The sequence below is a fragment of the Etheostoma spectabile genome, chromosome 14 (assembly GCF_008692095.1).
Source record: "Etheostoma spectabile isolate EspeVRDwgs_2016 chromosome 14, UIUC_Espe_1.0, whole genome shotgun sequence".
Lineage (NCBI taxonomy): Eukaryota > Metazoa > Chordata > Actinopteri > Perciformes > Percidae > Etheostoma > Etheostoma spectabile.
The window spans coordinates 7,585,398-7,599,667 of record NC_045746.1 but is presented as its reverse complement, the minus strand read 5'-3'; the positions used below and the strand labels follow the sequence as shown (position 1 = coordinate 7,599,667).

Below are 14,270 nucleotides of genomic sequence, written 5' to 3'. Positions count from 1 at the left end.
TTTTCTTATTCTGGGCAAAGAAGAAGACTCCTATTCCTGAAATTTTGATTTTGAATACCTCCGTGTTTCCTTCTTCAAACTTGCCGGGGCCGGTAAGCGACGATACCCATTAGCAGCAGCTGTGAGTCGAAAACGCAAAAGGCGGAGCAGTACAACCCGTATGTCCCTTACCGACTAATGTATTTCAAAATGGCGCATGACTATGAAGAGTCTACCCCAGTTCATGCAAGTACAAATGTAAAATTTCAAGCAAATAGGAATACTTGAAATTGATGGTGGTGGTCAATATTCATAAAAAATGACAAGTTTGTGAACGGGCAACACAGATTTTGATAATGAACAACTGCAAACGTTACACACTGGGGCTTTTACCTTCTACATCCAACATGGAAAACATTACAGCCAATTATATTTGTTGTTGTTTACCGAGCCCCAGGTCCATAATCTGAATTCTCTGAGTCATGTGTAGTCCTTAAATCAGACAAAGTACTTATTGTAGGTGATTTTATTATCCATGTGGACTTTGACAACAATAGCCTTAGTATTGCTTTCAACTCAGTACCAGATTCAATTGGTTTCAGTCGGAGTGTGCATGAAGCCACTCACTGTTTTAACCTCACCCTTGAGCTTGTGCTGGCATATGGCACTGAAATTGAAGATTTAATAGTATTTCTGATAGATAATAAGTGTCCCACACATGCGCCAAGGAAGCTGGGCCACAAAATAACCACACACTCCATATGCACTTGGCAGGGTGCACCTGATCTGCGCAGCTGGTTAAAGGAGAATTCCAGTCAATTTCAACATGTAGGTCAGTTGTTTGTAAATGTGGAGTGCTGTCAGTAGAAAGAAAAATTAAAAACCAATCGGTGCTGCCTACACCATGTTGGTAGCGTTGGCACCCAACAAGCTTAAACAGGGCAACTTATAAACATATTTTCAGACTCTAAACATGTTCAAAATGTCATTAAACGTGCCTACCCATGTGAAGTGATTCCTTCCAAGTGAACACAGTAAATCTCACTTGTGTAGATGTGAAAGAAATGCATGAAAGCTCTGCTAATTCAGCTCTGTTTAGTTCCTGTGAGAGATAGCAGTAAGAGAGCTTAGGGGCTGTCTACAAACTACAACACAGAAAAGAGATACAAACTAAAATATGTAGGCTATCAATTTAACAATTAAATGAGGTAGTGTCTCCAACATTAACTCAATTATAACCTGTCCCGTGCTAGTTGTACTATATCACTTACTTTAAAAAAAAATAAGCAAATGCCTATTTTTGAAAATATGTTTCTATCTCTTTTCGGTGTTGTAGTTTGTAGACGGTCCCGAAGCACTCCTTGTGGTATCAACATAGGAACTAAACCCAGCTTAATTAGCACAACTTTATTGCATTTCTTTCATTCTTGTACACCCACTTTCAGTTGTCAAGGTACTGAATGGTAACTCTATGTGGCACACTTGGGCACAGGGTGGGATCAGAAAGAAGGCATAGGTGGGTGAATGAGAGGCTGTGGCCATAATGTCGGATCTTTAATCACAAAGAGGAGAGTGTCCATAGTCTTCCTCAGAGAACGGTTATTGTCTGGGACTTGGGATAGATTACATATCATGTTGCTCATCACAGCCACACACAGGCTACCTGCAGGCTTATAATTAAAAATGTGGGGGCTCCAGGCCAGCCTTAGAAAAAAGAAATGGCGCTTTCAGCTGGTGTTTAGGATGGAGACAGCTACTGAAACACTGGCCGTCCTGAGGGAGCTATATGTTTTTTTGTGGAGCTGTGCGACCTGTTTCCAACAGATTGGATGGATCTGTGGGTATTTTACAGTCTGATGCTGGTTGCACAAAATGTACCCAGCAGCCGCGCGACAGTGACATCATCAGTCGAGTTAGAGATGCAGAGGAATCAGATAGCTGCTGCCTTCTCATGGCTGTAAAGGAAATAACTTACAGTAATAATGGCACCAGAGAATGAAAGTGTTGACATTTGCTTGTTAAGTAGAACCAATCCCAGCAACTTTTTCTTACAATGGCCCTAATACGCCGTCGTATTGGAAGATCCACGCTAAAGATACATAAGGTAAGAAACTAGTAGTAGGCCTACACAGATTTTTTTTTTATTAAAATTTGATCAGGGCATTCATCATAAATTCCCAGCAGCCTCTGCCGCCGCAGATGACTCTGCTGAGCACCACTGAAGCGGGTCTCACCAGGTTGGAGGCCCCCCGCACCGTCTCTGGGTTGAGCATGACAATCTCAGTGGTCACATGACCCTCCACGGCCTCGCTCATCTGTTCCACAGTGCAGTTAATGGACGGGTCCTTGATCTTAAACCAGTTGTCTGCGTACCAGCCGATGAGGAACCACACATACTTCTTCCCATACAGCTTCTCCTTGTACACCTGCAGAGGGACACGGACCAATGACAGGACGCATCAACGCGTGCTCAGAGAAAGAACAGAAAGATTCATACTTGATACATTTAAAGCCCCCCTCAAGTGTATTTTGGAATTTTAATGTTTTCGTCTTTTACGTTTTTCCCATCCGCCACAGTGCGCTCACTCACTGTATGTAAGGAAGTCAACATGGAGTCAACATTTGCACAAGTTTCATTTCCATTTTCACTTGCATGGAATTTGCCTTGGTGTGTTTGGTGCATACAATAAATATAAGTAAAACATAAACAAAGCATGTTTTTAAACAAGTATCAAATAGTAATATTACAATCAAAATATATACTACATTTTTTTTTATACACTATAAAAACTAATGTACAATAACACTGTTTTAGCAAGGAAAAGATGGTTTTGTGCATGGTGTGCAAAAGTATTAATTAGAGGATGTGTAAAAGTTCACAGTATGTATCATATTGGCAATGGTCAGGGATATACATAGTCCAGGATGTTTGAATATTGGCTGTGGGGTGTGGGGAGTCTGTCAGTGGGGCTCCCGGGCCTTGTTGATCAGACCTACTGCAGTTGAGATAAAAATTGTTGTTGTGGCGGGAGGTTTTTGGTCAGCCTTTGTTGTAAAATGATTTCACTGCCTCAGTCCTTTGTCTGCATAATGTCAGCCAAGTCAGTCACAAATGAATTTTAAGAAGAACACACTACCTCACAGAAGACTTTCCTGGCCTCCGTCTCATAGAACAGACCAACAATAATTCTGGCATCCTGGCGCTTGAAAGTGAAAAAGAAAAAGACAAAGTCACACACATGTTGGAGATGCATGAAGAAAACAAACAGGTTACAGGTCTTGCAGTGTGGATAGGGAACACAGGAGTCAACCGTGCTGCCTGCTTCTGCACCACACACAGCAGTAGACTTCCTCCCTACTGGGTTATATTTATGCTGTTACCATGGTTTCTGGCCAATTAATCTTGCACGCTAAAACTAGGCCGCCGTGCTACCAGAGCTTGGACCAGTGGGCAGCTGGAGCTACAGTGATGCCTCGTGATGCTGCATAACTCCACATTCTGGGCAGGTGATGGGGAGAATACTGCCAAGAATGCAGAAGCTCTCTGTGGTGACCGGGCCTGATTGGCCCGGCTGATTGGTGCCCAGCTGTCTGCTATGTGTCAGAAGAATGGGCACCTTAAGGTTTTTGACAGCCACAGCAGGGTCGGTGAGGAAGCTCTGACGAACGCTGATTTCAATCCCAGCTTCCTTCACCCTCTCTTCCAGATCATCCAGAGTCTGTCAAATACAGAGAGACAAGCACACAATAATGAGCATATAGGAGAAGACCAAAAAAAGAGAGAGACAGCAACGGAATGGGAGAGATAACGGGTGGTAGGCTGCGAAAATAAATTTGAAAAACAGTAAGCAGCAATTGATGTAGAAGCAAAGTAGCGAGGGGGAAAGATGATGGTGGGTGCGTGGGTGATGATACCAACAGATAAAACGGCAGGTGGCAAGAGAGAGGCAGAGAGAAACCGATAAAGGGAGGGTAGACGTGATAGAAGATGTGGGACATAAGGGAGGGGAGGGAAAAGGGAAAGGAGAAAAGTGAATGTACTTCTGGAACAAAACAAACAAAGAGAACAAAGCACCTCAATGATGTGTTGAACCTTAACTAAAGATAACTTGCTAAAATCTTTAACTACAGCACAATGCACAGAGCTTCACCAGGCACAGAAATCCAAAGCTTGACAGGCCTGCTGTGCCTGGTTACAGTTGCTAAGCTATGATTGGATACTCGCTGTTCGGGGGGCCGTTCAGCAAAAGGTCAGATCACAGATGAGTTTGAAATATAATCACAGAGAGAGTAATAAATGTAGCAGATTTGGGTTCATAAAAGCTGTGAGAGTATTTTTGAATGACAACGAGTGGTGTGTTGTAATTTAGTACTCTTGTATGATTTTGCTACTTTGCAACACTTTAGTTAAATACGTGACTCACTGATGTGAACACTTCGGTTGTTTGCTGAATGGTGGCGATCTTGGTCCATTTCCACTTCTGGAAGAGCTGCACCCGAGTGGGGTTGTGCAGCGTGGCAGACGGATGGGTGCGGAAGAAGGTGGGAAACCGCTGGCGATTGGACAGAGCCGGAGAGCTGGAGCCATACGACAACTACAACACAGGGAGACACAAACAAGCATGGTGAAGCCAGGTGCAGGGGCCTGAGGAGATAAACGGCTGCAAATGACGACTAAAAATGAAATCAAAACTAGGAAAAGAAACAACAAGCAAAATTTAAGTCTGAATCATTTCTAGTGTTTCATGGACTCCAAATGTTACCATTGGACACACAAACGTGTATAATGTAATGCTGTACTAATCAATATTTTTATATTAGGATAACAGTCATTGATAACTTTAGGTAATGCTGAACCTGTTGCTTGTAATAACAATCCCACAGAGAATTACCACCAACCCTTGAGTTCCCCTCAGCTCTACACAGGGGCGGTTCCAGGATTTTTTAATGATTACCCCCTGCGTTGTGGCACAGGGGGTAATTATCAGTCAGGGGGGTACTAAATGTCACAATACAGCATAGAAAATCAGCTTAGAAATGTAGAAAATTTTGGATAGGATAGAACAACACAATGTAATTCTGCTAAATAAAACATCACATTCATTATCAATTTCACTTGTTTTCATTTTAAACAAATTGTATATCCGAATACAATACACATTTTCTATATGGTAAGTCTGAAATTTAATAAAAACAAAAAAAACAATGCCAAGGCTGGTTCCATGGTATTGGAATTTGGAACAGTTGTCATGGAAACATTAATTGGTCATGAGACAAGAGCTGGGAAGATTGACAGAACAGGCAGCCCAGTGACAGGACACTGATCCACTAGAAATCACAACTGTCTGATTGACAGCCCTCTAGCCAAATGGATTGGGGGGGGGGGGGGGGCATATTTCAGGGGGGGGCGTGCCACTACTAATCACATGTTGATTTTCAACGTACCTTGCTACACAACCACTCTTACTCTTTTGATACCTGTCTTAATTACTCGCAGTTTTCATACGAAAGGAGCTTTACATTCATTACCACAGCTAAATATTTCATGATGTAATGTTATGGTCTACTACATTTATGTCGTCTTGATTTGGGTGGTTGTAAATCTAGTTTTTCAAGTAAACTGTATCACACCACAGTCTGCCTGTCACAGTGAGCGAGTGGACGTGTTGATTGCGTAGCTATCATGCGCCTAGCGCTACCATTGCTCTAGTTAGGTGGAGAGAAAGAGAGAGAGAGAGAGAGAGAGAGAGAGAGAGAGAGAGAGCGCAACTGTAGATTACTTTCCTGCAAATCGCCTGCAGTTTAAGGTAGGTTATTGTGAAGTGGACAATGACAAAGAAATATGGGTCAGTTGTGCTTTCTCACATAAAAATAGCAGTGCATATACAAAATTGAAGTGATATGTCTAACATTTTGTTGGATGCTTCATGGTACAAGTATTTCATAGATAGAGGCAACTGTATAGTTTTGGGACTTTGTATCATCATATGTAGTGGAGCAAAAAATGATGTGTCCTTGTGTCAGGAGCAACTTTTGGTAAGTATTCTGATTAATTATTTTGTCATTTTGCATAGTGTTTATTTATTTTAAAATATAAAGCCAGAAAGCCGTATTAAGTTAATGCATATTATTAATAAGTTATGTAAAATTATATTTAAGAACCTTTGATATGAGCCATAACGTGAGGCATAAGGTAATGGAGCCTTTTATACATTGTCGTGTTTCTTTAGAAATAAACAATAAACAAATAGTCTTTTAACGCTTCAGATGTAAAGTATTCACTGTCAAAGTGAGGCCAAAATGAATGGCTTGTCAGCCTCAGAATCTCCCCATAGGCGGTACGCTTTCCAGATGCTCGCTTACCCCCTTGGGTTAAAGAAATGAGAGTGGTTTTTTTCCCTCCTATCCCAGAATGTATAAGTGATGTAGAAGAAGATAGGGCTGGCAATGCAAGGCTATAACTACCCAAACCTGCATGTCTTTGGACTGTGGAAGAAATAAAAACTCATACTGACCACACAGAAAAGCCCAGGATGCAGCAAGGTCCAACCCTAAGCCCAGAACCACCATGTCGCCAAACATTTGGCTTCACTATGATTGTGTGTCTTGTTTTGAAGCTCTACAAACAGAAAGGAGAAAGTTCTTACCACTATGAGGTTCCACATGCGAGCAGCCTCGGCCACCAGCGTGGACACAGAGCTGCAGCCGGGCATCAGCACCACTTTGATGGGCTCCGTGTACAGAAGGTCATAGAGCAGCTTGGTGGCCTCGCCTGGATCGCACTGTGGACACAGACAGCAGGACAGTCAGCAGAAGAAACACACTGTGCCCAACGTCCTACAGAGGTAATCAGGTGTGGGCCGGAACGATCCGGATCTTGAGCAACGTGGTAACATGCGGTTTTTAGCTGGATCAGAGAGTATTCAGTTAAAGCAGATCAGTGATGCTGTTCTTCCGACATTGTTCTCCATGAAGTAAGCTGGAAGTAAAGGGAGCCCCGATGTTTTCTTCATGTGGACTGACTGTGTCGGACTCTGTCTAAAAATAGCCTTTTCAGTAACTAACTGAGGAGGCAATTTGGCTTTTAGTGCACTGATTAATTAGTCATAATTTAGTTTTAATGAAAACTCAACTTACATGAGTCGGCTAACTGCTATTACTGTTGTAGCTAATTTGTACAACAAATACATCAGTGTCTATATATTACATATATAGACATATATTGTGTTATATTGTTTTGCTGTAAATGCAGTTCTCTTTTACCAGAGATGAGTTCCTGAACATCAGGGAAACGCCACTTTTCTTGCATCTTCCATGGAATCATTGGACATTCTAGTCAAAGCTATTTCAATTACAAAACAATGAGCACCAACCCATAGAGGCAGAGCATCTTAGACAGGGTGAATACGGATGCAGCTGCCAGATGCATGAGAAAAATAAAGTGTTTTTTGAACATTAAAGCACGTAAACATGTTCTCATAGCAATACAAAGTACAAGTATGAACCTGAAAACAGTATATAATAGGTCTTCTTTAGGTGGCATGCACTGCTGTCTGTCTATTTTGATAGAAACACTGGGGGTTGCCAAAGCCAGAAATGTTCAAGTTCTATGCATAGTGGGTTTTTAAGGACCTGCAGACACACTCTGTTAAGGATTTAAAATCGATTGGACTACGTGCTGGGGTTTTGGTAATACACCAATGATGTTCTGTTAGATAGTGTGTTTTTATGTTATGTAAGTACCGTTCTGTTTGAGACATTGATTAGATGGGCGATTAGGCAGTTGTTGCTCAGGTGTAGAGCTGCCGCCTACCAATCAGAAGGTTGGTGGTTTGATCCCTGGTCCATACATTACATGCCCTTGGGCAAGACACTGAACTCAGAAGTTCTCCCGATGCTGCCCCATTGGAGTGTAAATGTGTGTGAGTGTGTATCTGATGAGCAGGTGGCACCTTGTACAGCAGCCTCGGCCACAGTGTGTGTATGTGTGTGAATGGTGAACGGTTCCTGTACTATGTAAAATCGCTTTGAGTAATCATTAAGACTAGAAAAGCGCTATATAAGAACAGTCCATGTGGTGGACAACTGAACACAGCATGGGAGAAGATTTAGCTCACCAGAGCTCAGTAAATAAAGTGATGAAAAGTGATTGTAAAATACACTGTTCCTTTTACACCTAAGTGCATATAGCCGCACACAGAGCCAAGCAGCAGCCAGGGAAGCAAGCTGAGGCACGTTCCAAGGTCACCGTAACCTGCATCCTGAGACAGCAGCTTTCTGTGTAATGCTGGGGAAAATATATATTCATTTCAATCCACACAACAGTGTATCCTTGCTTTCCATTTGATAGGGGTGGAGGTGTGGTGGCCGTTAATCGTGTACCGGTCATGTTTGGTCAAATGAATTTGACTGGGGTTTTTGTCATTAACATTTGTCATTGTGTTACTTTACTTATATTACTCTGCACAGACCACTCTCAAAGCAAAGCAGAATGTAAGGGTACAAATATACAGCACATTTAACTGTTTAAAGAAGACCTATTACTGTACATATGTTTTCAGGTTTATAATTGTGTTTGTACAAGAACATGTTAAGTGTTTTAATGTTTAAAACCACTTTATTGTTTTTACACTGCCCATTGCTGCAGGATCTGTATTCACCCTCTGTATGAGACACTGCTGTAGAGTTGTCTGTTTAAGCTTCCCCCCCCCCAAAAAAGCCCACTTTGGTCAGCATTTCCATATCTCCGGGGTCTCCTCCAATCTTTGCATCTGTGCTCTGATGTCACTGCCAGTCTGACCAAAGCCGTAGGTTCAGTTTTAAAATGTGAATTGAGCATCAGACACTTAATTTCCTGGATTCTATCAAACAAATTCATAAAATAACAGATTAAGTTCTGGCAGCTTGTTTGCCCCGTAATTAAAAAAAACTGAAATTGTGTGTAGCTACCGTTAAAACACAGAACATTTTCTTTTAGGCCTGTTATATAAAATTCTCTCATACAAAGCTCCTCAGATAGTAAACTTCTTAAAACGTTGTAAAAAATTTTGTAAATTTTTTTTTTGATCAAAACCAAACATTTTTTGAGGGAGACAAATCTACCTCTGCTAAAAATTAGAGGGGACATACCCCCTCCCGCCCAAAATCTATGCCTGTCTGACTGCAACGGAGTGTATAGCAGGACTTTGTACCATGAAGTATTACCAATAAAAAAGGCTTTAGCACCAAATATTACACAACCGGACAGGTTCCAGCAGGAAAGTGAACCGAAATTGGAGAGGAATTAACAACATCTGCAACAAAGATTACAGCTTTCCCTGACGTTAGCATCTAGCTACATGTGACAGGGCATGCAATGTATACACAGTAACCTGCCTGTCTGGAGTAGATGAAAATTGCTTTTGAAAATTGTTCTCCCAAGTCGTGGCAATTATGATTTTCCAGAAAAGTCCATGCGCTAAAACACTTAACCGAACTTTTATTTCCAGAAATATGGACACCTAAAACTCCTTCCACTGGCTTTTTTTTCCACAGTTGGAGACACAATCAACCAATCAGAGCATTGTAGGCAGGTTTAAAAATGGTGGCACCATCTTCCTTCACAGCGAGCTAGCTAGCTACACCCATCATGAGAAAATAGCTACAAGTGAGGATGACACAGCTGTTCAGGCTGCTGTAAATCTGCGGAGGCGGGGAGCAGGCTGAGGCTAGTATTCACTTTGGGCTAGCACAGGAATGTGTGAAGTCAGCTCCTAGTCTTGTGGATGCTCAGACAATGAGACACAAAGAGACCCGGGAAATGCAAGATATTTGTCAGCGACATTAGTGCCCATTGCTTGTTTGGAGAAAGAAAATACTCCCACACAACAAGACATGGTTATTTTGGGCAGCTGTTTTAGGCGTATCACTCTTACACTGGGATTAATGTTGCTGCAGCAGTAGAGAAATGATTCCGTACAAGAAACGAATGTTAGGAAATATAGTGCTGTAGTGGCAATGGCCACCCTATGGCTTCACCATTGCCCCTCTGCTTGTCTATTCCTGTCCGTAAAGACTTAAATTAGGATACCAGCTGGGACTGCAGCTGAACAGACAAGGCCGACCTACACAGACACACACAAGCACACAAGCACACACACACACACACATCAGTATACATAGAGAGGTAGCCAAAGCCCAAGGTTAAATTGAATTACATTTTTAATTTTAACAAAAATCAATATCCTCTCCGGGTTTCCTTGGACTTGTTTAATTATCTAGCCAAAATGTAATTGTCAAAAAAAGTTTTTTTCCACAGAGCAGGAAAGTTTAGCTCCACCTGAGGATGTCTGGACTATAATTTTGATTGGTACAGCTCCTGCTGTGAAGATACTGTGAAATGTCAGCACTGGTAATATGGCAATGTTGTGCATAGGGGATGTTGTGGCGCTACACCAGAATGAATGCAATGGCCATGCAGCAAACGTTATTAACTCCTGTAAATTAGGTGATCATGTTATCTGCATTCATGGCAACTCGTAATAATAATAACTAATAGTCAAATAGGTTTTGTTAAAAAACAGAAATTGTATGTAACTACAGTTAAAATACAGAACAGTAACACTGTCTTAACCCAGTAACACTGTCTCCACAGCACCTGTTTCCTGGTTCCACTTATTATTCCACTTATTTAGTATTATTCCCATTCCCATTCTCACTTATTATTTTTTATTTATTTTTTATTTATTCATCATTCTCATTTCCTAATACATAACTGTTATATTACAATATGTTCATACTGTTCACATTGTAATATAATAACATAATAATATTTATCCCAGTATCCTTTGCACTGTGCTCCACATTTAAATAATCTTATTGAACTCTTCATTGCACTCACGCCTCTATATTGTTTCTGTTTAGAGTATGTATATATTGTGCATATATTAGTGTGTATATTTTTGTTTTGGTTGTTTTGTATGTGTAAGCACAGTGTGAGTAACGATGCTCTACAGAAAGATTCCTCGTATGTGTCCTCATACCTGGCAAATAAAGCTGATTCGGATTCTGACATTTTCTTTTAGGCCTGTTGTATAAAATCCTCTCATACGAACGTCTTGTATCGACAGGATATACGGTATGATGTTCCTGTCAGCGGCGCACCACAGAAGTTGACGGTTAGGCTGCATTTACACCGCTATGTTTTAGTTTTTAAGTGGAGTTCTGAGCCAAAAGCAATCTCTGTGTACACAAGTGTTTTTATCCCCAATAGAAAAACTAATCTCTGTTTAAACTAACCCACCCAAACCTCATATCTCATCAACATTCTGACTATTGTTTCCAGACCATCAAAAACAAGTGGGCAATACTATTAACACACATAGGGTAATAGCAATGGGTTATGAATTATCTCCCACCCCAACCCAAAAAAAACTACTGTATTTTAAAAATTAAATGTTGGCAAGTATATAGTAGCTTATGTTGATTACAGTGTGTGCATTTCATTGACGTGTACAGGGAGGACAATCAACTGAAGAATACAACCAAGGTTATGCTCCAAGATGGGGTTTTTCAACTACATTTTAGTTCCCTGTTATAGACTAACAGTATTATAACTAGCGATTTGAAAAAAATATCCAGTTTATTCACATTAATTCCCTGTTTTTCCCCATTATTCCCGTTAATTCCTAGCTTGGATACCTGCTGAATTTAGCCCCGCCCACAACATTTGAGGCTGTAAAGTTCCGTCTGGACTTGATCCGTTGTGGAGCAACTATGCTCAAACAAGTGGTGTTTGGACCAATCAAATTGTCAGGGCAGGCTTTATACGATGATGGACAGATGATCAACGGTCAACCACGTCACCAAAGAGCGCTTGGGCTGAATTCGTTCACAACAAAGCTGGCTGCCGCTGGACAATTGAGATGTGTAGATTCCGCCATCGTGTCTGTTATAGAAGATATCAACAGCGCATTCATTTTAAAATCCTCAATCCTCATCTCAGCTCGACTCAAACCAGCTGATGGTGTCGCTGCTACTCAGCTGTTCAAGTCGCATAGGCTGGTTTTAGAAGAGACTTTACCTGTTTCAACGGCCAATAGAGAAGTTAGCTGGTAAAGTCAGCTATACACTATATAAATAAAATTATCAATAATCCATTTTATTTCCATGTTACAAACTGCCTCAATGACCGCATGAAAGCACGGCAAACATTATTTGGGAGTGACTGGAGAGAGGGAGTGCCATCTCTAGAAAATGCAACTGTAGCAAGCATCTCACTATCACTAACGTTATACACATTCATATATACATGAAACAAATGACATATCCACCTTCAAAAAAGTCTAAAAGTTGGACGTTAGGATGGAAGTGCATTGTGCAAAGAGTAGTGTACGGCAGCCTTGGCCACGGTGTATGAATGTGTGTGAATGGCGAATGGTTCCTGTACTATGTAAAAGCGCTTTGAGAAGTCGTTAAGACTAGAAAAGCGCTATATAAAAATACAGTCCATTGAGAATCTGAGTATGACGACATCAGGATAGTAATTCCCATACATTCCCGTTAATTATTCCCAAGTTGGAAAGTTTTCAACTTTGGAAATTTGCGGAATTTTGCAACACTAAAATAGGATAGACCAGTTGGCATTGGAAGAAGAGGATTAGCCTGTAGAAAGCTCTGTGGGTTTCAGTAGAACCTTGTGCTGCTGCGCTGGCTGTAGAAGAAAAGGGGTGAGCCAAAGCCGTGTGGCTGGAAGCGGCTGAAGGAAGGGTAGAAGAAGGGAGGATGGGATCTTTACCATCTCTAAAGAAGGTAGAGATGACCTGTGAAAGATCGGACAAAGAAGGGCAAAAGGCCCCCTTGACGCCACGCGTGACAGCGCTGTTTGACCCTGGCGAGGAACCTGGAAGCGTTGGAGGCTCGGTGATTGTTGCCGTTGGAGTGGCAATGGAGGCCGATTAGAGGTGGAACAAAGTTAATTTGATATAGTTGTGGTGAAAGGGAAGGCCTTTTTCTTTGAGGACCCTTCAGAGGCGGGCAACGGTCCAGTCTCTGATGTCGAGTTCCGTCCATAGATGACGAGACGGCCAAAAGGACGTGGAGGGCTCAGCGCGCCCTGTAGTATGCATGATGACTGTACTGAGGAGAGCCTCGGCGCTGGCAGCTTTCTCGGCTTGGTGGACGTCCAAACCTCGTTGACGGCAATGGATTACGTGTCAAATAAATTATGAAGATAATTTTTTTTAATCAAACAGTGAACCATTCCATCTATATTTCCTTTTTAGGGCAAATTAAAAGCTTTACGGGTGCCCTGCCACACATATTTCATTACTCTGTGGTAATGTCGATAAAGTTCTACCATGGACTCTAACTTTTTTGTGGAAGAAATGCCTTGGTTACCTTGTTTCAAGCCATTCTAGTGGGGTTTAGAAAGCCTGCAGGAAGACTCTGTTTTGTGCCGGTTCTCATTAATATTCAACAAGCTAAGCTGCTTGAGTCTGATTGGGTAACAGTGACAGCCAATGAGAGCCTGGCTATCAGCATCCTCTACCCAGCGTAACTGGACGAGCTCATGAATAGTAATGAGCTCAGGCAACATGATGTCAGACTGACCAGCTGTTGTAATTGGCCTGATTTCTCTGTTTATTTTTTTTCAGTGGCTAGAGCTGACAGAGGAGGTAGCAGTTCATTCTTACAATCACAACATAACTCACACACATAAGGACCTTACATATTTCAAAAAACACAAGTAAAAACGGTTTTGTGTGGCACCTTTAAGAAAATGGGACGAAATGGCTCAGTGAGTGTCTATGTTTCTGCCGTGTTTGAAACAGGTCGAAAAGCTTTTAACTTCCAATTTAAAAGGGGCTCAACATCATTTTATGCTGCAGTGTTTGCCAACTTAATAGCTGACAGGATTTAAACCACGCTGTTTCCTAGCAACCAACACTTGAAACGGTCTACATCCTGTCTGTGAGGGTAAAATCCAGGAGGCTGCTGAGGCATGAGCCTCACCTACTGACACTGAGTCAACAGGCTCAGTAACAAGCGGCAAAACAAAGCTGCCTACTTCACTTCACTGCTCCGTCCTGCTACGTCCAGCTACGCCCAGCTATGCCCTGCTACGCTCTGCTATGTGTCTTGAGATAACTCTTGTTATGAATTGATACTCTAAATAAAATTGAATTGGATTAAATTGAATTGAATTCAGTCCTGAGTCCAAAGAGATAGGTTTGTAAAGCAGCTGACTCATTGATTAACCCGGTCATTCCGGGGAAATCTCCATCACTTTCAAATGAGACACTCCCCCCCCC

At 41.7% G+C, this 14,270-nt stretch overlaps 1 protein-coding gene across 3 annotated transcripts in view; it reads right to left on the bottom strand.

Annotated features, from left to right (window-relative positions):
- gabbr1b (gamma-aminobutyric acid (GABA) B receptor, 1b) overlaps nt 1-14,270 on the bottom strand; it is a 165,719-nt gene that overhangs the window by 44,809 nt on the left and 106,640 nt on the right. For all 3 annotated transcript variants that reach the window (XM_032536196.1, XM_032536197.1, XM_032536198.1), the window contains 5 exons: nt 6,627-6,761; nt 4,404-4,574; nt 3,597-3,698; nt 3,117-3,182; nt 2,214-2,405 (listed from right to left, as the gene is read on the bottom strand). In XM_032536196.1, the coding sequence (XP_032392087.1) occupies nt 2,214-2,405; nt 3,117-3,182; nt 3,597-3,698; nt 4,404-4,574; nt 6,627-6,761 (666 nt within the window). The remainder of the gene's footprint in view (nt 1-2,213; nt 2,406-3,116; nt 3,183-3,596; nt 3,699-4,403; nt 4,575-6,626; nt 6,762-14,270) is intronic.